A 26,125-nucleotide genomic window follows, 5' to 3' on the forward strand; every position below is an offset into this window, starting at 1 on the left:
GGCAGTAAGGTGTTTAGGCTACAGGAAGAAAATTATTATACAGGTAACTGCTTAAATCCTTAGTTTATATTTTTAAACATGTCAGAGTTTTAATGATTGCTGAACCATGAGTCTGTGATTTAAATTTTGACTATTATACCAACTCCTACTTCTTCTTAAGTTATTCTTAACAAGTTGTAAGGTGGGAGTTCCCTTATCTCAATCTTGAAGTTTAAGGTCACCTGGGATTGCTCCATCAGTTGGTTAGCCCAGTGGCCTTTGAGATACTTAAAAGATCTATTTTTTGAAATACGTATGGTATGGACAGAGAGCACTCTATAGAGATACAGAAGGCAGGGAAGCGAACACTTGAAGAATAGTTGCTGTTGAAGGAGAAGCAGCCAGCCTACTTCTGTGACTGAAGGAAGAAAAGCCAGAGAGCCAGTGCTGCCAAGACTCCTCAAGGGTTGTTCTGACAAGGCACAGGGAGACCCTGTAGCAGCACTTTATTTCCCACTTTCAGTTATAATTTGAGGACTGTTAGGTGAACCTCTTTGGGGTCTTTTGTGAAAACTTTTAATGAAAGTAGGTTATATTGGCATTTATTCAGCTAGTCTAGGCAACAGTGAGTTTCAAAAGTTGCCTAAGGTAGGGGCTTCCCTGGTGGCTTAGCGGTAAAGAATCTGCTTATAATGCAGGAGCTGCAGGAGACAAAGGTTAGATCCCTGGGGCAGGAAGATCCCCTAGAGAAGGAAATGGCAACCCACTCTAATATTCTTGCCTGAAGAATTGCGTGGACAGAGAAGCCTGGCTGGCTACAGTCCATGGGTTCAAATCCAAAAATAATAAAAAAAAAAGTTCCTTAACGTAAAATGTGAAAACTAGAAGATTATAATTGGAACTAACTTGTGATCTTGCTTAACGCTTTCTTTCTCTTCTCTTTTGAATCCTTTCTGCTCTTTTTACCCTAGTCAGCAGCCAAACAAGAATATTTCTGTGACTAAGAGAGGAAAAATCTACTGAATATAACTTTTGAACATATATTTTCGTGAAAGTTTTTCTTTTGCATGTTTCCAAGAATTATGTCTATATATACATATATATGGAGAAGGAAATGGCAATCTACTCCAATATTCTTGCGTGGAGAATCCTGTGGACAGTGGATCCTGGAGGGCTGCTGTCCATAGGGTCGCACAGAGTCGGATACAACTGAAGCGACTTAGCATGCATGAATGCATTGGAGAAGGAAATGGCAACCCACTCCAATATTCTTGCCTGGAGAATCCCAGGGACACAGAAGCCTGGTGGGCTGCCGTCTGTGGGGTTGCACAGATTTGGACACGACTGAAGCAACTTAGCAGCAGCAGCAGCATACATATATATAGATACATACATGTATATGTGTGTGCATGCTCATTACTAAATTGAATCCAACTCTTTGTGATCCCATGGACTGTATAGCCTGCCAGGCTTCTCTGGAGGTTCTCCAGGCAAGAAGAATGGAGTAAGTTGCCATTTCCTTCTCCAGGGCATCTTCCCGACCCAGGGATCAAACTTGTCTCCTGCATCTCCTGCACTGGCAGGTGGATTCTTTACCACTGAGCCACCAGGGAAGCCCCATACGTGTATATTATATATATACACATGTATATATCTGTATCCATATATATTTTAATTTGGACACACAGTTCAGCTTGTGGGATTTTAGTTCCCCCCCAGGGGTTGAACCCATTCTCTTGGCAGTGAAAGTGTGGAGTCCTAACCCCTGATTGCCAGGGAATTCCCTTAAGTATACTTTTGTTTAAAGTATTCGTTTACTAATTTTTATTTGATGTGCTAGACTGGGACAAAAATGTGATAGTTTTCCATTATGTACAATAGCTTTTGGAGTTGCCGTGTGTTTACTTATATATACCATTTTTGTTAGTAAATCTTAAGAAGCTGTTTCGATACATTGGCGTATTTTAGGCTCAGGTTTTTTTTTTTTATCATCTTAGTGTTTAGGAAACAGTTTCCTAGGCAGATTGAGACATGCACCTGACACAGGCTCTTTGAGCTCTTTGAGTTATTGCTCACGCAGGTAGTGTAGCTTCTGATTTTACAAAATTTTCTTGGGTTATAACTCTTCATGGAAAAATTAAAAGGAGCTGTTTGCTGTAGTTGTTGTCTCCCTTTGTGTAAGTATGCTTAAAAGCTTGAGTTTGAGTGCTGTGAATCACCTTCACAGGGAGTTACCAAGGGTTATTTTTCTACCAGTTCAAAATTTCTGGTTCACTTACCTTTTTCCTCTTTATTCAGAAGAGATGTCCTCTTCTTTCCTGCCTACAGGAAATGAATCCTTCCTCTCTTATCCAGTCTTTGTTTATCAGTGACCTCAACTCTTGTTTGGATTGTCTAAAGTAATAGTTGTGGTATTAATAATTATATCCTGCCTTAATTAGGTACTTACTGTGTGCCTTGGACATAATGTAGTAGCAGTAACTTGAGTTTTATTACCATGTAACAGGTACATACAGTTCTTTATCCTTCATGTATTAACTCATTTTTAAAAAAAAAATTTTATGGTGGTAAAATACACATACTGTAAAAGTTACCACTTTAACTATTATTTAGTATATAGTTCAGTGGTGTTAAATACATTCATAATGTTGGCACACATCTCTGCCACTCATGTCCAGAACTCTTTTCATCTTGTAGAACTAAAAGTCTATACCCATTGAGTGATAATTTTCCATTCCCCTGGTATCCACCCATTTTACTTTTGATCTTTCTGATTTTTTTTTTTTAACTAATCTAGGTACCTCAAAGAGGTAGAATCACACAGTAGTTATCTTTTTGTGACTGGCTTATTTCACTTAGCATAATGTCCTCAAGGTTCATTTGTATTATAGCATATTTCAGAAATTTTCTCATTTTCTTGGGCAGAATAAGGTTCCATTTAATATATATACCACATTTTGCTTATCCTTTTATCTGTCAGTGGACACTTGTGTTGCTTGTATACTGTTGCTGGTTTGGATAATGCTACTTTGAGCATGGGGGTACTAACTCATTTAATTCTTACAGTCACATTAGGAGGTGGAAATTTTTGATGAGGAAACTGCATTTTAGAGTAATCAAGTGATTTGTGCAAAATCACACAGCTAGAAAGAGCCTGTCAGGAATGTCTTAACCTCCACAGTGGCCTCCCACATATCTTTCTATGTAGGGGCCTTCTGTTCTGCCTATGGATATCTTCACTCCTATTTGCTATATATTATATAGATATATATAATTGCTATATGTATATATAATTGCTATATATATATATAAAACAATTAACGGCTTGTAATAAAATACTTTTAATACTACTAATGTTCACTAGTGAATAACACATTGTAGATTATGTTTTTTAATATTTGTTATATTTTAGCTTAAATGAGCTCAATTAAAAATAAAGTTGAGACGCCTTCAAGTGAATTTTCAGGCTCCTGCATGCTCCTGCCGTATGCTTTCTTTTCTACCAGAGGTGGGACATACTAGATTTACAAGTTTTAGAAAACTTGGGAGGGATAGAGCAAGTTGAATAGGACCTGTTATTTAGAGTATGAGAGATTCCATGAAAGGAAGTTTTGAGTAAGAGTTTGAAGATTATGTATTTTAGGACAAGATGTGGTTTTATAGAAACGAAAGCTTGGCAGTAGGCATGTATGTATTTCTGAGCAGTGGAGGATGGCAAAATGAGAAAGGGTAGGGCAGTTGCAGTTCTGAAGTTAAAGCATATACCTTTGGGTTGGACTGTTATAATCATTTATAATATTTGATGGGATTTTTGGTTCCAGATGCCTGCCTATTTTTTACCAGTCTAGTTGGCAAACACTGATTGAGAGTCTGGTATTACAGGCTATGAAACTGGAATTTTCTTTCCAAAGCCTGTAATAATAGCATTGGTACCCCTCATACTTAATGAAAACAAAGTAAGAAAATAAAAAAATTTAAATTTTTGGGTGGTTTGGAACAAAAAGTTTACTCTAAATCTTTTTAAAAACTTGATTATTTGTATTATGTGTCATTAACTCTGTGAAGTGGGAGGGTGGAATCCAGAAACTGATACTGGGCCCTATGCCTGCCAGATTCTTTTGCGGTGTTGAGTTTTAAGCTTCGCGCAAGACTAAGTCTTGCTGGTTGAAGGAGGTTTCTTGAAATAGAAGCATCTACGCTTTAAAAATTGTTACTGTCTATTAATAGAAATAGGGACATACATGATATTTTAGTGAGAAGGCTTGGATGACTTGTGATTATTTTTTTCATAGTAGATACCCCTAGGTTTTCAAGAATAATTTGTGGTGAATTATGTAAGTTGAAATAAAGTTTTTTGACTGATAATTTTTCTATAGACAAAGTTTACCAATTACCAAACTTAAACAAAACTTAGATGAACATAGCATAGTGGAAAACTTGCTATAGAAACAACATATAAAATAAAGATGACTCTCCAGAGGTAGAAGACATTTCAGTTCAGTTCAGTTCAGTTGCTCAGTCGTGTCCGACTCTTTGCGACACCATGAATCGCAGCACGCCAGGCCTCCCTGTCCATCACCAACTCCTGGAGTTCACTCAGACTCACGTCCATCGAGTCAGTGATGCCATCCAGCCACCTGATCCTCTGTCATCCCCTTCTCCTCCTGCCCCCAATCCCTCCCAGCATCAGAGTCTTTTCCAATGAGTCAACTCTTCACATGAGGTGGCCAAAGTACTGGAGTTTCAGCTTCAGCATCATTCCTTCCAAAGAAATCCCAGGGCTGATCTCCTTCAGAATGGCCTGGTTGGATCTCCTTGCAGTCCAAGGGACTCTCAAGAGTCTTCTCCAACACCACAGTTCAAAAGCATCAATTCTTCAGCATTCAGCTTGCTTCACAGTCCAACTCTCACATCCATACATGACCACAGGAAAAACCATAGCCTTGACTAGATGGACCTTTGTTGGCAAAGTAATGTCTCTGCTTTTCAATATGCTATCTAGGTTGGACATAACTTTCCTTCCAAGGAGTAAGCGTCTTTTAATTTCATGGCTGCAGTCACCATCTGCAGTGATTTTGGAGCCCCCCAAAATAAAGTCTGACACTGTTTCCACTGTTTCCCCATCTATTTCCCATGAAGTGATGGGACCGGATGCCATGATCTTAGTTTTCTGAATGTTGAGCTTTAAGCCAACTTTTTCACTCTCCTCTTTCACTTTCATCAAGAGGCTTTTTCGTTCCTCTTCACTTTCTGCCATAAAGGTGGTGTCATCTGCATATCTGAGGTTATTGATATTTCTCCCGGCAATCTTGATTCCAGCTCGTGTTTCTTCCAGTCCAGCATTTCTCATGATGTACTCTGCATATAAGTTAAATAAGCAGGGTGACAATATACAGCCTTGACATACTCCTTTTCGTATTTGGAACCAGTCTGTTGTTCCATGTCCAGTTCTAACTGTTGCTTCCTGACCTGCATACAGATTTCTCAAGAGACCGGTTGGCAAACTGTTCAAACTGTCTTATGCTTTTGGCCTGCCATTTAATTTGCAGTTAACATGTTAAGATCAAAGTTTAACACTTAAATTGGAGAGGAAGTAAATGGGCTTTGCAGTTTAAAATTAAATAATACAGACTGTCTGTCTAATTACTGTTGTGTATATATAAAGTGAAAGTGAAGTTGCTCAGTCCTGTCCGACTCTTTGCGACCTCATGGACTGTAGCCTACCAGGCTCCTCCCTCCATGGGATTCTCCAGGCAAGAGTACTGGAGTGGGTTGCCATTTTCCTTCTCCAGGGGATCTTCCTGACCCAGGGATCAAATCCAGGTCTCCCGCATTCCAGGTGGATGCTTTAACCTCTAAGCCACCAGGGAAGCCCATGTGTATATAAGTGATCATGTAATAGATTGAAGCTGTGGGCTTAAAGTGAATTTAAGATTATAAAACTTTAATCACATCTGTTTCATGAATTTAAATTGATGTGATATGAAGAGTATAAAGAAGCTAAGCTAATCCTTTTAAAGAAGTCTGTTGTGCTTTTAGAATCAATACATCAAGGTAAAAATACCTGTTGGGTTGGAATCTTCTATAATGTTGAATGAAAATTTTGATAGTTTCCTTTTTAAATAATATTTATCTTTATTTTTGGTTGCACACGTCTTTGTTGCACCTGGGCTTTCTCTAGTTGTGGTGCGTGGGCTTCTCATTGTGGTGGCTCCTCTTGTTGCACAGGCTCTAAGTGCACGGGCTCAGTAGTTGTGGTACACGAGCTTAGCTGCTCCGCAGCATGTGGAATCTTCCCGGGTCAGGGATTGAAACCATGTCCCCTGCATGGGCAGTTGGATTCTTAATCCACCAGGGAAGTCTGAGAATTTTAATAGTTTTTTATGAACTATGTCTTCCCAGTTATGTGAAGAGTATGTTAGGACCATGTCTTCATTTAAATGATTGTTAATAGCAGAAATAAAACATTTTAAAAAAAGTTAGGTGGTAGTGTTACTGTTTGTGTGTATGTTCTCTTTAATTTGTTAATGTGAAAATAGGAATGACCTTAATTGAGTTCTTTAAATTTCTAGGAAGGTGAGATTAGGTAAAGCTATACTTTTCCTTCAGATACTTTTTGTTTTCAAAGGTTGAAATGTTTGTGTCAGATAAGCAGATTATAGCCATTATGTTTGGAAGTAAAGCTCATGTGTAGGATTAGATTGTTTTATCATCAAATATTGGTCTTTTTGTGAAAGCAGTACAAACAGTGATGTTTTAAGTTATCTGAAACCTTTTTCTGAGATTCCTTAATTTAAGTTGGTAGACTTTAGGTTGTGTTTCCACAGAATTCTAGTCTTAATAGTGGTTAGATTCCAAGCCTAGCCTATAAAGCTTGCTTTTAAGGTAGGTAAGTTACTTACTGTGTGAAAAGTGACAAGATGTACTGTTCCAACACAGGTAACCAAACAAACTATATTGCAACAAATATAAGACATTTATAAAAACTCTGTTTTGACTCATTTAAAAACTCTCTTGAGAAAATGGATTTCATTTTTGTAAGATGAGATAGATTGAGAGTATGATAGAGATTGTGAAAGGGACTCTGTGACACTGATTTTTTATTTGGTCTAGGTGAAAACTCATGACTGTAACTTCTTGTTTTTCATTTTTAAAAATTGTGGTAAAATATGCATAACATACATTTCCCTTTTCTTTAAGAGTTGAAAGAAATGGGGAAAAATGGCTTAAAGAGGACATGGATATACTTTGCAAAAGAAATTACCAGAGATCAAATGTACTGAGCGGTGAGCTAGTGAGAGGAAAAGGCAAAGTGTTCATAAGCCCGCATGAGGAAGGAAGAAAGCTGCAGTTTAGCAGGTCAGCTTTTCTTGTATCGTTTCTGAAGTAAGGTCTGACAGGTGTTGGTGGGCGTGGGGGAGTCTGACTAACTGCTCTTATGTCAGGAAGGTTTATAATTGTATATGGGGAAGTGACTCTAAACTGTGAATTTTCTTTATAAGAAATTTTAATATAGCGGAATTTATTTCTCTGCAATCTTGAGAATTAGGTTTCAGGGACTATATACCAGTCCTTTTGGGAATAGATATGAGAGGCAGCGTAGCTGGTATAGAAACAGTAGAGGTTTGGCAGTGAATTCTTATGGGAGGAAAAGATACAAGGGAAGGTAAACTTTGGGCTTAACGTATAGTTATCAAGGACAGGAAATAGATGGCATATCTTTTGGCCTGAGGTTATTGTGTAAAGAGCTAGTGTCATGTAACCGTTTGTATTAAGGATAGGTTGGGGAACGTATTGCAGTGGGGTTCCGTCATAGGCACATTTAACTTATGTGAATTCAACTGTATATAATAGGCAAAATGGAAAAAAAAGAAAAAAAAGCAACCCAAAACCCAGCATATCCATTAGCATTAGATCGACTAGAAGCAGTAGAAATCAACTTTGGCTCATGTAAGCAAAGGGATATGTTAGAAGGCTGACTCTGAGGAGAACCAGTCTCAGAAAATGGGTAAGAACCAAGGGAGGCCAGGCAGCAAGGACCAGGGCCAAGGTCAGGCACAGGAGCACTTGGAAGAGGAAGCCACCTTTGGCGTTTGCTAATGATGCCTCTGCCGTCACTCTGAGTCACTTTTAAGCTATTCCTGTGCCTCACTGTCACTCAAGTTAAAAGTTTTGAAAAGGAAGCATTTGGTTGTCTGACTTAGATTCTGCCTCCAACCTGTTAGACACAGGATAGAAAAATCAGGGCATTTTTGTTTCTAGTATAAAAATGAAAAGCTCCAAGTCCATATGCCATCACTTCCACCCCACTAAACTGAACAGCGACTCCTCCTCCAGTGCTCCATGGATCAATAAATCGAGTGCACCCATTCCTCCTGCCAGAAGCCTGAAAGTCCTCCTTGACTTCTGCCCCTCAGCCCCACTGCCTGTCAGGAGCATAGTATCCTGTCAGCCTGCCTCTTTCATGTCTTGAATTTATCCACTTACACCTCTAAGTGATCACTGCCACTGCATTCCCACTTGGGGTACTGTAAAAACCTCATAATTTCTCTGGTCTACAGATTGGTTCCTACCCTATAGGAGTACACATAATGTAGGGGTGAACTTTGAAAAATGCAGGTCAGATTGTGTTATTACTTAGCTAAAAGCATTTCAGTGGTCTGCTGTTTCTTCACCTGCTGTTTCTGAGCTCCCAGTCCACCCTTTTAAACTGTGCAAACTGTTTCTCAGACTTCCTTGCCAGCTCGCGTCCTGTTGAGTTTTACCATGGGGAGCACTAGCAGGAATTTGGAAGGTGAGAGAAGAGACTTCCCTAGTGTTAGTTTCTTTATCCCTTCAGCAGGTGGCAGCAACTTTCACTTCACTCCCAGCTTCTTTTAGCAATCTCAGCACCAAGGGTACTGCTCCCTCTCAGACATGCCTGCTGCTGGAGGTGCATTCTAGGCAGAGGAGTGCCACCTGCATTTCCTCACCCACAACGCTGTGTCTTCTCAGCAGTTTGAGCATCCTCCTTCTGTACTCCTCCATAGAGACTGAAACTTGAGATGCTGGGCTCCTCTCCTTAGAGGTCCAGGTCTTAGCCATTTGGTGCCACTTTAGAGCTTTGAGTCCTGAGCTCCATTGACCTCCCCACCTCTTCCATGTTTCACAGTGCCCATCCTCCAAACTCCTGGCCTCTGCTAACATGCCTCTTCCATTTTGTTCCCACAGCCCTCTGGGTAGAGTACCTCCTGCAGTTACGCATCTCTTGATTACCTTCATTTTCCCTTCTTACCTTTTCATCTTCCCAATATCTATGTAACCAGTTTCCTGAATCACACCTCTTGGGTTTGAATTACCCTTTATGGTTTCTGTTTGTCTCAAAAGAGGGATTTTCCACTTTCTAGAATAAAGTTAAAAATAGTTTTCATTAATCACTGAGTCCTTGACTACTTCTGTAGTCTCAAGTTATCTTTCTTCCTCTCTATGCTTCCATATTCTGAATTTGTTGTTGTTGCCAGAGCATGAACCTTCTGTTTTTGTCTCAAGGATATTGCCCCTGGCAGACTGTGTACCAAGCACTGGTTCTCACAACACACTCCTATCCCCTTCCCTTTTCCCTCCCGACCCCACAATGTGTGTTCAGTTAACTCCTGCACAACGCAGGTCAGAGGCAGGATACTATAGAGGTTGTTGAGATAGGCTCTTGTCTAGGTTTTAATAACAGCTTTGCTGTTTTGCCATCTTTATGGCTTTGAGCAGGTTACTGAGTGTGATTTCAGTTTCCTCATCAGGAATACAGGCAGAATAATTTTCTCTACATGGTCAGATTGTTTTAAGACTTAATTGAGTTAACATAAAGTACTTTGACTTTCCTTTGTGCATAGTCATTGCTCACTAAGTGATTATAACCTGCTGTTACCATCAGCTACTTGAGAATCCTTCTGGGATCCTTTCCTGATGTCTGAACTCTGACAGGTTGTACCTTTTGTGTGCTCCTATAGCATCATGTGCTTCACTTTGGTACTTCCCTGGTGGCTCACTGGTGAAGAATCTGCCTGTTAACGCAGGAGATGAGGGTTCAATCCCTGGGTCTGGTGGAATATCCCTTGGGGAAGGAGACAACAACACACTCCAGTATTCTTGGCTGGAAAATCTTATGGACGGAGGAGCCTGGTGGGCTGCAGTCCATGGAGTTGCAGAAGAGTCAGACACGACTTACCAACTGAACAACAACAACTTCATCTTATGAGTACTTACTGTGTTTGGGATTATTTGTTTAATGCCTTGTTTTCTTGCTAAAGGTATAAAACCATATGAAGTTAGATGAAGAACTTGTGCTGTTTACATTATTATATTTCTAGCATCTGTGCGTGATACCTGGTTGACCCTTTAGTAAGTATTTAAAAAAATTAATTGGTTAATCCTTTAAAAAGAAAAAACTATAGTTAGTTTGATGGGAATTGGTAAAAGTAGATAGAGATGGTGAAATGAGTCAACTTTTCTGTTTTTATTACCCACTTTGAGTGCTTTATATAGGAGAGGAGAAATACCTGCTAATTTTGAAGCTGCTGTGGTATGACTGGGCTTCCCTGATAACTCAGTTGGTAAAGAATCCGCCTGCAGTGCAGGAGACCCCTGTTCGATTCCTGGGTTGGGAGAATCCCCTGGAGAAGGGAAAAGGCTACCCACTCCAGTATTCTGGCCTAGAGAATTCACAAAGAGTCAGACCAAGGTTTAACATCCCATCTTATTTTATTGCCCAGGGAAAAATGTTTAGACTGTAATTAGACTGTATTTCTATTTTTTGTTTTTTTTTGTAGCTTTAATTTTCACCCCCACCCTGGCTTGAAAAAGCAATATGTGCTTATTTTTTATATTTCTTAAAAGTACAAAAGAGTATAGTGAGGAAAGCAAATATCATTAATAATTCTACCTAGAGATGACAGTTCTTACCATTTTGGTATAGGCTTTCTTGTCTGTTTTACTATTCAGAGTTTTAACTCCCTACCCCTCATACTCATACATTCTGATTTTTAAGTTGCTCTTTCTTCATTTAATATATTGTGAATCTCTTTCTGTATCAATGGATATTAGTGATAAATTTAAATTATAAGATGTTTAAAGACAATTTTACCCTGAGAGTATTAGAAGTGTGAATTAAAATTCTTAAGATGCTATTAGTTACCAATTTTTTAAATCAGTTTTCCTTTTCTTTAATTATGTACTTCCTGAATTGTATTAATATGCTGTTGGTGGTTTTACTTGAATAGCTGTCTCATGTCTCAGTGACTGTCTCGAAGGTTATATACCATGAAACAGTTTATGCGAGGCTTCCCTGGTGGTCCAGTGGGTAGGACTCTGCGCTTCCACATCAAGGGTCATGGGTTCAATCCTTGGTCATGGAACTAAGATCATGCAGGCCTTGTGGCATGGCCTGAATGAGTGAACGAATGCATTTGGCTTTGCTGTTATTTATATGGCTTTGGTATATATATTTTAATATAAAAAATGAATCAGTGCTTTCTAGTTCAGTGAAACTTCTTACTAAGTTTTGTCTTTTAATAAGAATGGATATTATAAAAATAATTTAGTAATCCTGTATATTAGATTTGCAGTTGAAGTTATGTCATGATTAATAAGAAATCATATTGCATTAGTGATCCACTTTCACTGAAGGTAGAACCATCATTATGTACTATGCCAGCATCTGATGGTACATGGGATGGTTTCATTTGTTTAAAGAATCTATTCATTCAGAGACTTTGGAGTGATATGAAAATATTTCCACATTGCTTGTTTCTTCCCTAACATGAAATAACTTCTTACATTTTGTGGGTATCACATAAAAAGAACATGTGATTTGAAATGACTGGAATTCAAACCAGAAATCGCATCCCAGAAACTTTTGTTCTAAAGCCTGAAAATTTATATGTGCAGAAGAATCCTGGAATACCAACTGCTAAATAATTTCTATGATATATCTGTAGATGCATGCTGAGTTTCCCATGAACAATCTTTTATAGTGAATTCCATCTTCTAAAGTCCTTTCTTCTTTGGTCTTTTAAACCTGTTTATGCATAAGTATACAGAGATAGTATTTTGAAGTAAAAAGCAAAGTCTGATAGTAAGATGTATATACATATATATTTATGTGTGTGTATACTTATCTCAAATTTGTTAAAAAAATGAATAGAGAATAATTATGACAGAAAAAGCAAATGTACCAGCACCCTAGGATTTAATACTTACTCTGTTTTAACATTATATTTAATTCTGAACTTCTGGGTAACCTGCAAAAAGGGAGATATAATTTCTGTTGTCATCATATGATCAGAAGAGGTAAACTATTTCTTTTTTCTGAATTTTGAAATTCATTAGCGTAAGCCAGCTTTTCTCAGATTGTAAATATGGAATACTAGTTCTGCAGATATTAACAGATATCAGGAATAAGTTTAGGAAATAATGGGCTAAGTTAAATTAATAGGCTTTTCTATTTTTTTTTTTTTTTTTTTAAACTGGAGGAAAAGTTTAATAACTTGGAAACTGAGTAATTCCTTGTATGTTTTCTTACAACCTTAAATGTTCCTGATTATTTTGCCAGGGAAATACTAAAAGTTAATAATAAACTTTGCAAAGTGCTGGTCTAGATCTTTAAACAATATGATAGATTGTGCCTTCAGTACCATTTTTGCAGGTATCAGAAGGCTTTTTACTTGACCTGTTCTTATGTTGATTTAAATTCTCTTTGAAACACCACCCAGGGCAAGGTTGACTTCTTCAAGAAGACTAGATTCTACCAGGAGTTGCAGCTTTTGGAAAGCACTTGCAGGAGGGCTTTGGGAGCTACGTATTGCTGTTGTTGGCCAGTCTGCTGGCCCTCCAGTTGGTCTGAGTCTCTCAGGAGCACTGTCAGTCTAGACGGAGGCTGATTTTCTTTTTCCAAGTGCAGCCTGAGTCTTCACAATCCTTATCTCCGAGGGCTGCCGCTCTTTTAATATGTAGCAAGGGCAGGAGTCCTCCACCTCCTCCCCAGGGGCCTGCTGGGACTAATTATTTTGAAAACACTAGTAACAGCATGCTTCCAGTCCAGTCCCCAAATGTCTGCGCCTTTGGTCTGTTTTGCTGCTCTTCAGCCTGTTGTCACGCACTTCTGTTCCCTTAATCAGCCCTCCCTTTCCCCTCTCCTGAACTAAAAAGCCTCTTGATGAAAGTGAAAGAGGAGAGTGAAAAAGTTGGCTTAAAGCTCAACATTCAGAAAACTAAGATCATGCCATCTGGTCCCATCACTTCATGGGAAATAGATGGGGAAACAGTGGAAACAGTGTCAGACTTTATTTTTTGGGGCTCCAAAATCACTGCACTACGGATGGTGATTGCAGCCATGAAATTAAAAGATGCTTACTCCTTGGAAGAAAAGTTATGACCAACCTAGATAGCATATTCAAAAGCAGGGACATTACTTTGCCAACAAAGGTCCATCTAGTCAAGGCTATGGTTTTTCCTGTGGTCATGTATGGATGTGAGAGTTGGACTGTGAAGCAAGCTGAGCACCATAGAATTGATGCTTTTGAACTGTGGTGTTGGAGAAGACTCTAGAGAGTCCCTTGGACTGCAAGGAGATCCAACCAGTCAATTCTGAAGGAGATCAGCCCTGGGTATTCTTTGGAAGGAATGATGCTAAAGCTGAAACTCCAGTACTTTGGCCACCTCATGTGAAGAGTTGACTCACTGGAAAAGACTCTGATGCTGGGAGGGATTAGGGGCAGGAGGAGAAGGGGACGACAGAGGATGAGATGGCTGGATGGCATCACTGACTCGATGGACGTGAGTCTGAGTGAACTCTGGGAGTTGGTGATGGACAGGGAGGTCTGGCGTGCTGCAATTCATGGGGTCGCAAAGAGTCGGACACGACTGAGCAACTCAGCTGAACACATCTCTCTGTTTTCTTAGAACACTTGTTTATGGGAAACAAGTTATCTTCTGGAATAATAGCCTCCATGTATGTTTGCTTCCACATCTTCAGTTGAATGTTTCTTCTATCCCCTGGCCTTAACTTGATTCAGCTCCCATCTTTCAGTTGCTGCTGCTTTTTTTCTCATCTGCCTCATGGGTAGGAGATTAGACCGACTTGATCCACATTCCTTCCATTCTCAGTGGTACATCGGGACTATTATTCTTCCACTGTTTCATTTAACAACAAACCAGACAACACAGTGATTCTTCTGTTCCTTTGAAGCTCATGCCTTTCAACTTTCTAATTTATTGCTGTCAATTTTTTCTCATTCTTTGAAGAGTTTGGTGCCTGGATATGATCTCCATTTTCACCCCAAATCTTGCTGCTCTCTGTTTGGTAGTATAGCCTGTCAGTCTGTAATTTCCTCAACTGTGAATTCATCTGGACTTCATTTTTTTATATGGTGTGCAGTAGTGCTCCATTCTTGATGATCCACTAGTTGGGAGTCAGTGACAGTAACTTACATCAATATATCAGTGAATGTATTGACAGTAACTTGGTCATTGGAAGGATGACTAATGACCAAAGTCATTTTAATGTATATGAAGTGAAGTGAAATGAAAGCTGCTCAGTCATGTGCGACTCTTTGCAACTCCATGGACTGTAGCTTGCCAGGCTCCTCTGTCCATGGAATTCTCCAGGCCAGAATACTGGAATGGGTAGCCATTTGCTTCTCCAGGGGATCTTCCCAAGCCAGGTCTCCCACATTGCAGGTGGATTCTTTACTGTCTGAGCCATCGGGGAAGATCAGTTCAGTTCAGTTCAGTCGCTCAGTCGTGTCTGACTCTTTGCGACCCCATGAACTGCAGCATGCCAGGCCTCCCTGTCCATCACCAACTCCTTCAGTTCACCCAGACCCATGTCCATTGAGTCGGTGATGCCATCCAACAGTCTCATCATCTGTCATCTCCTTCTCCTCCTGCCTTCAATCTTTCCCACCATCAGGGTCTTTTCAAGTGAGTCAGCTCTTTGCATCAGGTGGCCAAAGTATTGGAGTTTCAGCTTGAACATCAGTCCTTTCAATGAACACCCAGAACTGATCTTTAGGATGGACTGGTTGGATCTCCTTGAAGTCCAAGGGATTCTCAAGAGTCTTCTCGAACACCACAGTTCAAAAGTATCAATTCTTCGATGCTCAGCTTTCTTTAATAGTCCAACTCTCACATCCATACATGACCACAGGAAAAACCATAGCCTTGACTAGATGGACCTTTGTTGACAAAGTTATGTCTCTGCTTTTGAATATGCTGTCTAGGTTTGTCATAACTTTTCTTCCAAGGAGTAAGCGTCTTTTAATTTCATGGCTGCAGCCACCATCTGCGGTGATTTTGGAACCCCAAAAAATACAGTCAGCCACTGTTTCCAGTATTTCCCCATCTATTTGCCATGAAGTGATGGGACCGGCTGCTGTGATCTTAGTTTTTAAATGTTGAGCTTTAAGCCAACTTTTTCATTCTCCTCTTTCACTTTCATCAAGAGGCTCTAGTTCTTCTTCACTTTCTGAAATGAAATGATTGACTAATGAAAATTTTTATGAACTTGTGTTAAAAAATATTTTAATTTGATAGTAATGAATGATAGTTGTTCCTGAAATGGTGGGATCTGGTTTTATCATTATATTAATTCAAAGAAAGGGGTTAGCTGTTCTGCTCATTGTTGTATGGTAGAAGGTACCCGGGATACACTGAAGTCTGGGCATTTGTTTATCACTTACTCTCTTTTTTTCCTACTGCAAAGTGGAGACAGCAGCACCTAATCCGTATAGCTGTTGAGCTAGTAAAATGCAGTAATTACATATATGTGTGTTTGTGTGTTTTATAAACTTTGATGTCTGAAGTTTAATAAAAATTAGAGAATGCCTCTCTCCTAAGATGGGTTATAAGATTGCTTTTGAATATCACATTGTTTCCATAAAAAGTTTTGATTTCTGTATACCCTGTGTTTTTTATAGGAAGCAAAAACTTAAAAAAAAAACAAATTTATTATTTATGGTACTTTAATCTGAATGATGGTGGAGGGGGCACTCTGGTGAACATTATCCCAGGTAGCTATTGCAAGTCTAAGGAAAAACAGTTTAACTGTTATTTCTTATGACCCTATTCTTGAATTATACTGTTAATATTACTTTCTTAATGTTTCATTTACAGGTATATGATGTTGATTGATGGCACAAATGAAGTTTTTATGATTGATAGAGATAATTCAGTGTTTCATGTTTCAAATCTGGAATTTCCATTTCGTAAAGATCTCCGTATGCATTTATCAAATACTCTGTTAGATGGGGTAAGTCATATTTTTATCTTTTTTAAAAAAATCAAACATTGCTATTTTTCTTTCTTGTGCAAGTAAATGTGTATTTTTAATAATTAAACATGAAATTTAGAATTAGATCCAGTTTTTTAAAAACTTTTTATTGATATAGAGTTGACAGTTAAAAAATTGAATCTAGTTTTTACTAAGATGTTAAATTTCATTTATTTCATTTCCTACACTTACTGTCACTTGATTGTTGTCTTAGATACAGAATAAGCAAGCAAAATTAAATCTTAATTTTTTTGTTCTTTGTGATTGAAAAAAAAATTTATTGCAAAAGATTCATTTTATTTTATGGTTTTACTTGTTGATCGAATTTTAATTGTGTGATATGACATATCACGCTTCCCTGGTGGCTTAGTAGTAAAGAATCCATATGCAATGCAAGAGGTGCGGTAGACGTGGGTTTGATCCTTGGGTTCGGAAGATCCACTGGAGGAGAAACTGGCAACTCATTCCATTATTCTAGCTTGGAAAATTCTATGGACAGAGGAGCCTGGAAGGCTGTAGTCCATCGGGTCACAAATAGTTGGATGTGACTGAGCACGAACACAATGATATATCACATTTTCCTTTGGCTGTTTAGCTATATGGACTGATAGTTCTTGTTGAAAGAGGATCGTGCCTTTGAAAGTAGCCACTGTACTTCTACATTTGAATTTTGGAAACTGTTAAGAATTTTCCCATTCAGAAAATCTATATTTAATAATCATAAAATTACTTGATTAAAAATATTTTATCTTTCTCTTATATGAATAGCTTTCTTTTCCCTGATTTTAAAAGTATTAATTCATTGTAAATAAAAATTGAAATAATACAGAACAGTACAAGAAAGTTGATAAAAATCAGCTGAATACCCACTACTGAAGTAATTTCTGTTATCATTTTGATAAACATTATTCCAGAGTTTTTTTCCTGTGTGCCAAAACGTTCAGTCTGACACTTGCTTTTGAAGGATTCATGTTCATGTTAGTAATAGTAACTCAGAACAGAGATTCTTAAACAGTACATGTATCAGGATCTCTGGGGGAAGTTGGGAATCCTTCCAGTCCCAGTAAGATTCTGAGTACAGGTACCTCTGCTCTGGTTGAAAATGAGTGCTCTGGTCAAGTATGTGCCCGCATGGATAGTTATTACATAATTTTGTATGAAAAGATCTGAATGTGTTTTGTAACTTGTCTTTTGTTTACTTAGCAATATATTTTGGACCTTTTTCATATAAAAGTCTGAGTAATAGGCCACTATATATGTAAACACTATAATTTGGGGTTTTCAGGCTATCTTGATTATGAAAATGATAGGGGATAATAGTGGAAAAAATATGATAACCTGTCCTAGACCTAGTGAATTAGACTCTCCCTGGGGCCAAGGTAGGTTGTTTTTTTTTTAATTGGTGGGAAATTACTTTACAACGTTGTGTTGGTTTCTGCCATACAACAACACAAATCAGCTGGAATTATGCACTTGTCAGCTTCAAGTGTCCAAGTGACTCTAATCAGACCAGTTTGCAAACAATTCTATAATTAATTCAGCCAGTCCTTTTTTGGTGGACATTTAGACTTTTTGGTAGCTTTTTGTATTAAAAGACACACTAGAATGCATATTCTTATACCTTTTTCTTTTCACAATTGTGCAGTTTTATAATTAAGATTCTTAGAAGTGAGACTGTAATATGCATTTAAAAATCTTTTGATTACAAGTAATTGAAGTCCATCTTAAAGTAACTGAGGAAACAAGAACTAAATTGTCACAAATAATTAGATTTCAGCTTGATTTGCTTCAGACTGGATCTGGGGACTCAAGTGATATTGGCCAGGCACTGTCTTTCTCTCTGTTTGCTTTACTTGTCTGTTCTCATTGCATGCAGATTCTTTCCACATGGGAGGCGAGTTACATTGCAACCCAAGCAGAAAGGGAACTTTTTCTCCTAGTATCCATATATCGGTCCCAGGGAAGATTCCAGAGGGCCTGGTCTGAGTGACGTGTAAATCCAAGGAAGAATGATGGTGGAGGCCAGGAGCTCATTGGTGGCAGTACCACTTGTAGTACAAGAGGAGCAGTCCTTGCAGGGAAGGGGCAGTAACAGGCTATACTGTACTGTGGGGACTATGCTGGATTCGAGAGCATTGCCCATTTTAAACATTGACATGTATGATTACCACTCTTCTTTCCAGAAAGTTTGAACAAATGTATGGTTCTGCCAACCATATGTAAAGGATCTGTATACTGGGTTTTTAAAATTTAAAATCTTCTAATTTTAAATGACTCTTTCATTTTAGGGGATAATATATAGCACAGTGGTTAAGAGCCCTGACTCTAACTGATAGTGCCTGATTGGCTCCAAAAGTTATGACATGAGGGCCCTCCTATGGTTTACTTGGTTTCCTCATCTGTAATGAAGTTAGGCTAAGTTCTTGGTGCTCCTGTGAAGATTAAGTTGGATGGGTTATAAAGTGCTGATAATAGTGTCTGATACATAGTGATATTTACCTCTTAATTTATGTGAATTGTTAAGGACGTTTAACATTTTTCACTTATTACTGTATTTAGTATGGTACAGAGTTAGGGTATTTCTTTTGTGAGTTGCCCATTCAGATCTTTTACACATTTTTCTATTGGATATTCATCTTTTTCTTACTGGTTAATGAGATGTTTTGTTTATTGAGGTATTGCTTTATGACCCATATTTTATAAAAATGTGTTTTTAATTTTTTTCTAGTGTTTCCTGTGGCACAAGTATTATGAACACTTTTTTTTTTAAATTTTTGTTGGAATACCATTGATTTTAAAGTGCTGTGTTCATTTTAGGTGTCCAGCAAAGTGAATCAGTTACACACACACACACACACACACACACACACCCCCTACTGTTTTTTAGATTCTTTTCCCATGTAGATCATTAGAGAGTATTGTGTTCCCTGTGCTATACAGTAGTTTCTTATTATCTTTTTAATATATAGTAGTTAAACACTTTGGTTTTTAATATTTGGCTTTTGTGCCATTTTAAGAGATATTTTTACTTAAGAATTACTATAATACTCACCTGTATTTCCTTCTAATACTTATGATTTCATTTGTAAATTTAAATACTTGATCTATCCACAATATATTTTGATAAAAGGAATAAGGTAGGGATACAGTTTTATGTATTTCCCAATGTCTAAGCTATTGCCCCAGCATCAGTCAGCCAATCTGATTTTTCCTTTTAAATTACATATGTCATTTTTAAATTATGTATAGGATATCCGTATATCTTTGTTTCTTGATTCATTTTCCTATTCTGCTAATATTTAGGACTTATGGTGGTAGTTTTAGGTTGACTTAAATGCGATAACTTTAGCATACAATTTAATGTCTGATAGTGCAAGAATACCCAATATTCTGGCTCTTCTGAAGTTTACCACTTAGATTTTATTCTTTTTTTAGCTTTTGGGTGAACAAGGCTATTTGAAAAGGGAGACTGAACTAGTATGTTACACTCTGAACAAGAAACTGCTTGTGTTTTTCTCTGCAGAGTGATCTCTGGTAGGCTTGGTTCTGCACTCTTTATGTTTCTGTTTGCTCTGTTTGGTTGTGTCGTTTATCTGTCTGCCACACCTTCACTATTTTTCTTTGGAGGGAAAAGGAACTCTACATCTTTCTTATGACTTCCCACAACTTTTAAGTCTCTTTTCTACCGAGATACTACTCATGTTCTTTAATATTTCTTCACTTTTTTCAACATTAAACCTTTTTCACGAGGTAGATTAAATTATATCTGACTAATAGTCTCTGGAATTTGTATGAGAATGCTTTCTGTCTTAAGATGAAATTTGCTCCTCTAGTTTGGAGTTGTACTAGCAGGTAGATATTGGAAGACTAGGGAGTAGCTTGTGAATGTTTGTTTAAATTCTCAATGATAGAAATACCCTCATGAAAAACACATGCATAAAATATGTATTTATTTGTTTAACAGAGGGAGTGCCACTTTCTAAGTGACCTGAATGCTTATTGCCCCTATCTCATATGCTTTAAAAAAAATTTACCGGTTATATATTGGCTTGTGCTGGCCAGAAGATGGATGACTGTGATTGGAAAATGAGATGGTTTGAATTAGTCACTTGAGAGGTATAGTTTTAAGTGCTTAGAAGGTTCAGGATGTTGTGTGAGGTCTGAGGTTGTTCTGAGGTTGTATGGAAAAGAGCAGAGGACATACGATCAAAGAAAGTTTTCAATGGGGCCTAATGAGTGATGATAGCAGTCCAGGTTGAGACGATGACTGGGCCAGGTACCAAAGAGTAAGAAAGAAGGAAAGAAACTCATGTAGTTGGTTGAGACTGAGTAGCAACAAACAGAGACTGAACAAAGAGTAACTATAGTCACAGAGTTACCTATACTCTGTGAGGCTACTAGTAAATTTTCATTCCTCTGACAGTGTGTGTATTAAAATACTTTACATGTACACATAAACTTGTTAACATATTTGTGTGTGCACGTGTGCATGTGCACACACATACCCCTTGTGGTTGACAGAGCCACTACATAAGATTGGAAATACTGTTCACTGCACATCTCCAGGGTGTGCCATTCTTGTCCTGGTTGATGTGACAGGCGTCCCTGGAGTTGTGCTGTCCATAATCTGCATCACCAACACCACAGCAGTGATAATTAGTTCATGGGACAGCAAGAACATTTATTTTGATATTGTTACTTTCATTTTATCTAAGTTCCATTTTTTTTTTGCATTGTGATTCATAAAATAAAAGGAAGAGGAAGACTCTTAAGTTACAGTGTTTGCCAAAGCTTAGTGTAGTTTTTCATTCCTGTCATGTGCCGTGCCAAAGAGTGCAGGCAGTGCTTAGAAGACTGAGGAGAAGGCCTCACCTTGGAGACACTGTACTTCTTTGGGGAGGGATGGAGAATGATAGGTGAGGAATAAAATAATAATCTGATGATGGGTATTTAAAACAAGTTCTAGGGTGGTTTAGAGGAGAAATGAATCATATCTAATTAGTAACTAAAGATGGTTTATAAAGGATTTGGCATTAGATTATGGGAGGATTTCTATAGAAAGAGACTTTGGTTGGACATGAGCCAAGGGTATTCCAGGTAGAAATAATGCTTAAAATTTAGATGTTTAACCCTCTGCAGATTTAACTTAGCAATACTATTTATTTTTACCCCAAACTTGGATAACTGAGAGCAACATAATAGACTCTTATGAGATTTAAAAATAGCAATATGATTCATGATGTCATTTACTTGGATCAGAATTATAGCTACCATATCTGTTTTTCCACTTAGTTAATTAAAACAGCCCTCTTTAGTTTCCTGTTTCTTCTACATTTTCATTTGCAAATTGTTTTTGTAAAATTCCAAATCCAAGAATAACTCAAACTACCTAATTGTCTGGCTGTCAGATATGAGTGTTGAGGCTTTTGTTTTGCTCTCTAAATTATGTTCTTTGACCTACAAAATGTGGAAAATTGGAGTTTAGAAATACGGCATTAATTCACTTGAAACAAATCAGTAAAATTCAATCAATTTTATACTGAGGATAACAGGAGAATGTAACAGTTAATCATTAAAGTTAATAACAAAAATCCTGGGAAAATGACGTGTCTTTTCATCTGTTAATTTTTTATAAAAGTATATGAATGCTTGTTAAAACTTTAGAAAGTCTGTGTGTTATAAAATAGAAGAAAACTCAGCTATCGAGATTAAGTTTTAACCTTTTGATGTGTTTCCTTTTGTCATTTTGTTATGGCTGTATTTATAGAATGTGTATAATCAACACGTATATAGCTCACATTTAATATAGGCTGTATGCCAGAGGTTCCTTCCTTTTCCTTTCATCTTAAGAACTGATTTTCGGATTTCTTTTTCAAATTTAACTTTATTAAGAAAGTTGAAATATAATCACCATTCTAAAAGTGTATAAGTTAGTGGTTTTTTGTATTTGTAAGATTGTATGACGACTTTATTGTTGTTGTGTAGTCACTAAGTTGTGTCCGACTCTGTTTTTTGTGACCCCACGCACCCTGCCAGGCTCCTCTGTCCATGGTATTCTCCAGACAAGAATACTGGAGTGGGTTGCTATTTCCTTCTTTAGGGAATCTTCCCAACCCAGGGATCCAACCTGCCTCTCCTGCTTTGGCAGGTGGCTTCTTTACTGCTAAGCCACTAGGGAAGCCCTGTGCAACCACTGCTGGTAATTCCAGAACATTTTGTCACCTAGATGTACTGTGATAATTAGAAACAAGTGGGCCTTATCTAAAAGCATTTCAAAGAATGGGTTATCTTTGAGATAAGCTTTGAAGGCCCCAAGTTTTCCATGGTTATTTCCTCTCATTAAAACTCTCATTGGTTCTTCAAAGTACTCAACTTAATATTGCCAAAATACTCAATTTAATATTCCTTATATCTGGGCCATGCCAAGTCTTTAGCATCATCTTTGACTGTGAGCCGTTGAAACCCTAAGTCCTACCTATTACTGAACCTTAGATTCTTTACCCCTTTTTTCATTCTTAGGTTGTTTCATACAGGAGGGTAAATCTAGGCCCTGTTTCTAAAATTTGATCATAGGAGAAAATCTATTTTCCCTTCTTCACTAGATTTTATTTATTTATTTTAAATTTTTATTTATAAGTGTGGTTAAAAAGAATCCAGTTCAGTAGTGGTAACTATATGCACACTGTGGTGCAGCAGATCTCCATACCTTTTTTATCCTGTAAAAGTGAAACTGTCTACCAAGTTAAACAGCTTCTCATTATCCCCAGTCTGTGGCAGTCACCATTCTACTTTCTATGAATTTAAATCCTTTGGATACCTTATATAAGTGAAATCATGTGTTATTTGTCTTATTATTACTGGCTTATTTCACTTAACATAATATCCTCAAGGTTTATGCATGTTGTTGCATGTGCTATATTTCCTTTTCAAGGCTGAATAATATTCCACTATCTGTCCATGCCACATTTATGTATTCATTCATCTGTTGATGAATATTTGGGTCCCTTCTCTTAGCTGTTGGAATAATGCTGATATATACAATGGGTGTATAAATATCTCTTCAAGATATTATTTTTAATTCTTTTGGATGTATACCCAGAAGTGGGACTTCTGGGTCCTGTTGTAGTTCTAATTTTAATTTTTTGAGAGAACTGCTGTACTTCTCTCGTACTGGTTGCTCCATTTTACAATCCCACTAACAGTGCAGTTCAGTTTTCTTAACTAAGTTTTAGGCTTAAATTTTTTTTATGTTTACTCACTTTTCTGTACCCTAGAGCAATAGTGACAGCTGTGGGGATGGGGGACATTGTGATGAAGCCTAGGTATTGGGTTTTTGTTAGAATCCCTGGGTTCTATTCTCTTTTAAAAACTGTGGGTGAAAGTTTTCTTCAGCTAGTTGGGAGCCATAGTTTATTCTAGTAACTCAGATTGTTTCTTTAGCATGGAGTCCCGTAGCCTTTATTACAGTGTTCTGCTATTTCAATTATTCTTCAGTCTGAAGAGGGGAAAAAGACAAGAAGAACCACTGAGTTTGGTCCTCTATATTTGAGTGTAATAGTGACAGTTATCAAGAATTTGTCATCTACGAATAGGGCTTTTGGGGGTTTAGTGGGCTTGGGGCTGAATCCTGCTGTGCCTTTTTGTTTTACTAGAAGTTTGGTAGTTTCCATGGCTGTCAGTTTTTAAAGTTTACTGGTTTGTTTATTCCTTTTTACTTGTTTTGTTTGCTGGTAACAAACTGTCTTTTTTGTTGTTTTTAATGTTTGAAGAATATATGTATTTACTCATTTCATCAGGTAATTTCAGAGGGAAGTTCTGTGATGTCTGTTCTCTGAACCTCTAAGTCCACATAACTTCCATCCACCCATTTTTGAAAAGATTAATTGAAACCTGTTATTGGTACTGCCTTGTTGGCTCATAAGATTCTCAGATACTTAAATAAAAACATTTCACTAAGCAGTTTAAGAAAAGTAATTTATGTTGTGTTATATTCAAGATGATAACCATAAATAAATGTCAGTAGTGCAGCAAACAAAATTTGAGAAAGAAACCAATTGGTAATAATTCCTTAAAACTGGAAAATATATCTGTCCTAAATCAATGTATTCTTTGTAATTTTAGATGGTTGTGTGTGAATATTTCATTGTGAAATTAGATAACAAGTAGCTTGCTTACTTTCCTAGGAGGAATATGAAGGAAGAAAAAGAATTTTAGGTTAAAACCTAGTATTAAGAAATAAAATTTAAAAAATTTTACTTTTATACCTATAATTACCCTTTAGTGTCCTTTATCTCTTTTCTGTCAGTGTGCGGAATTTAACTTCTTTTCACTTAATGGAGTATAATATCATATTCTCTTGCACTGTTCCTTTGATCATAGTAGAGGGATACGGAACCAAGAAAGACTGTATGGGTCACATGGAGATTTAATCTATAATAAGGGTACCGTTTATTACCTATAGATGATTAAAGTAATTGGCATATGACACAATGTAAAACAATAATGATTTAACAAAGTTAACTTTTTAAATGTTCCTGATATTTGGAATTTAAAATTTGTAGTCTCTTTTTCCTAATAGTTGTTTAGTAATCCAAATACCATGAAATGTAGCATAGTAATTCACATATAAAAAAATAATGAAATATTGTCATGATTTTATTACAACACAGAATATATTCATGATGGGGCTTTTTGAGTTGCTGACAGTCTATAGATTTCATTTGCATATAAGTGTGTACACTTTGAAATTTCATCAAGTTGTATATTTCTGCTTTATGTTCTAGTTTGTATGACTGTTATATTTTAATCAAACTAAAGAAATTGCTATTAAAATATGAATAAAGTTACCTTTTTTTTTCTCTTTCAAGGAAATGATTATTGACAGAGTTAATGGACAGGCCGTTCCTAGATACTTGATATATGACATAATTAAATTCAATGTAAGTACTTTCTATAATTTATAAAATAAAAATTGTCAATGAGATAATTGGTTTTTAACAAATAAAAAGGATGATTGCTTTAGAGATAGTAGGAAAGAAAAATGATGAATCTATCAAGTTACTCATTTGACACCTTGTTAATACTTTTACATCTCCTTTTCTTTCTCTATATTACCTAACATTTTGCACATTTCTTGTCTTTGAAGTCTTTAGGAACTTCAAGTGAGTATAATTGTGATAAAATAAGATAGTATTTTGTAAAATGGAAAATTGTCAATTTTAGCTATCTTGTACTGGATTTTAAAAAGTCTCCAAATTTTATTACTGTCTATCATTTAAAAAGAGAGAAACTGACTATGAGTGTTGGTTGTATAACGTGGAGGCAGAAAGATGCAGAAAGAAAACAAAATGTAAAACTACCTTTTGTAAATAAATAAAAAAGTAGGAATTATATTCTCTACCTATTTCCTACAATTTTAGACTTATCTATAATCTGCCTGTTAATGCTGAATTATGGTATAATGACTAAATTATTTAGGCAGTACAAGATGACTTCTGTAAATGCAAGAAGTTCTCTCAATAGTGTATGTCCATGAAAGGGTATAGTTGTTCCTCTAGATATTTTATTCAAATTGCATAATCACTTAGTATTCAGACCAGCAATTAAGCAATTAAGACTTTGGGAATTAAAAGTATTAAGTTTTAAGGCTTTGAAGATTTGTAACAAAATTTTTAAAAAGTTCTTTTTGGGGGGATATACATTTTAAATTAAGACTTTGGGAATTAAAAGTATTAAGTTTTAAGGCTTTGAAGATTTGTAACAAAATTTTTTAAAAGTTCTTTTTTGGGGGATATACATTTTAAATTGCACTATTAAGATTCAGGATTGTATTAATCCAGATTACTT

General features: G+C 36.9%; 1 protein-coding gene across 1 annotated transcript in view; it reads left to right on the forward strand.

Moving 5' to 3' along the window:
* RNGTT (RNA guanylyltransferase and 5'-phosphatase) overlaps positions 1-26,125 on the forward strand; it is a 241,097-nt gene that overhangs the window by 65,656 nt on the left and 149,316 nt on the right. The window contains exons 9-10 of the mRNA XM_005889293.3: positions 16,123-16,258; positions 25,147-25,218. Of these exons, the coding sequence (XP_005889355.1) occupies positions 16,123-16,258; positions 25,147-25,218 (208 nt within the window). The remainder of the gene's footprint in view (positions 1-16,122; positions 16,259-25,146; positions 25,219-26,125) is intronic.

This window comes from Bos mutus, chromosome 9 (assembly GCF_027580195.1).
Source record: "Bos mutus isolate GX-2022 chromosome 9, NWIPB_WYAK_1.1, whole genome shotgun sequence".
Taxonomy (NCBI): Eukaryota; Metazoa; Chordata; class Mammalia; order Artiodactyla; family Bovidae; genus Bos; species Bos mutus.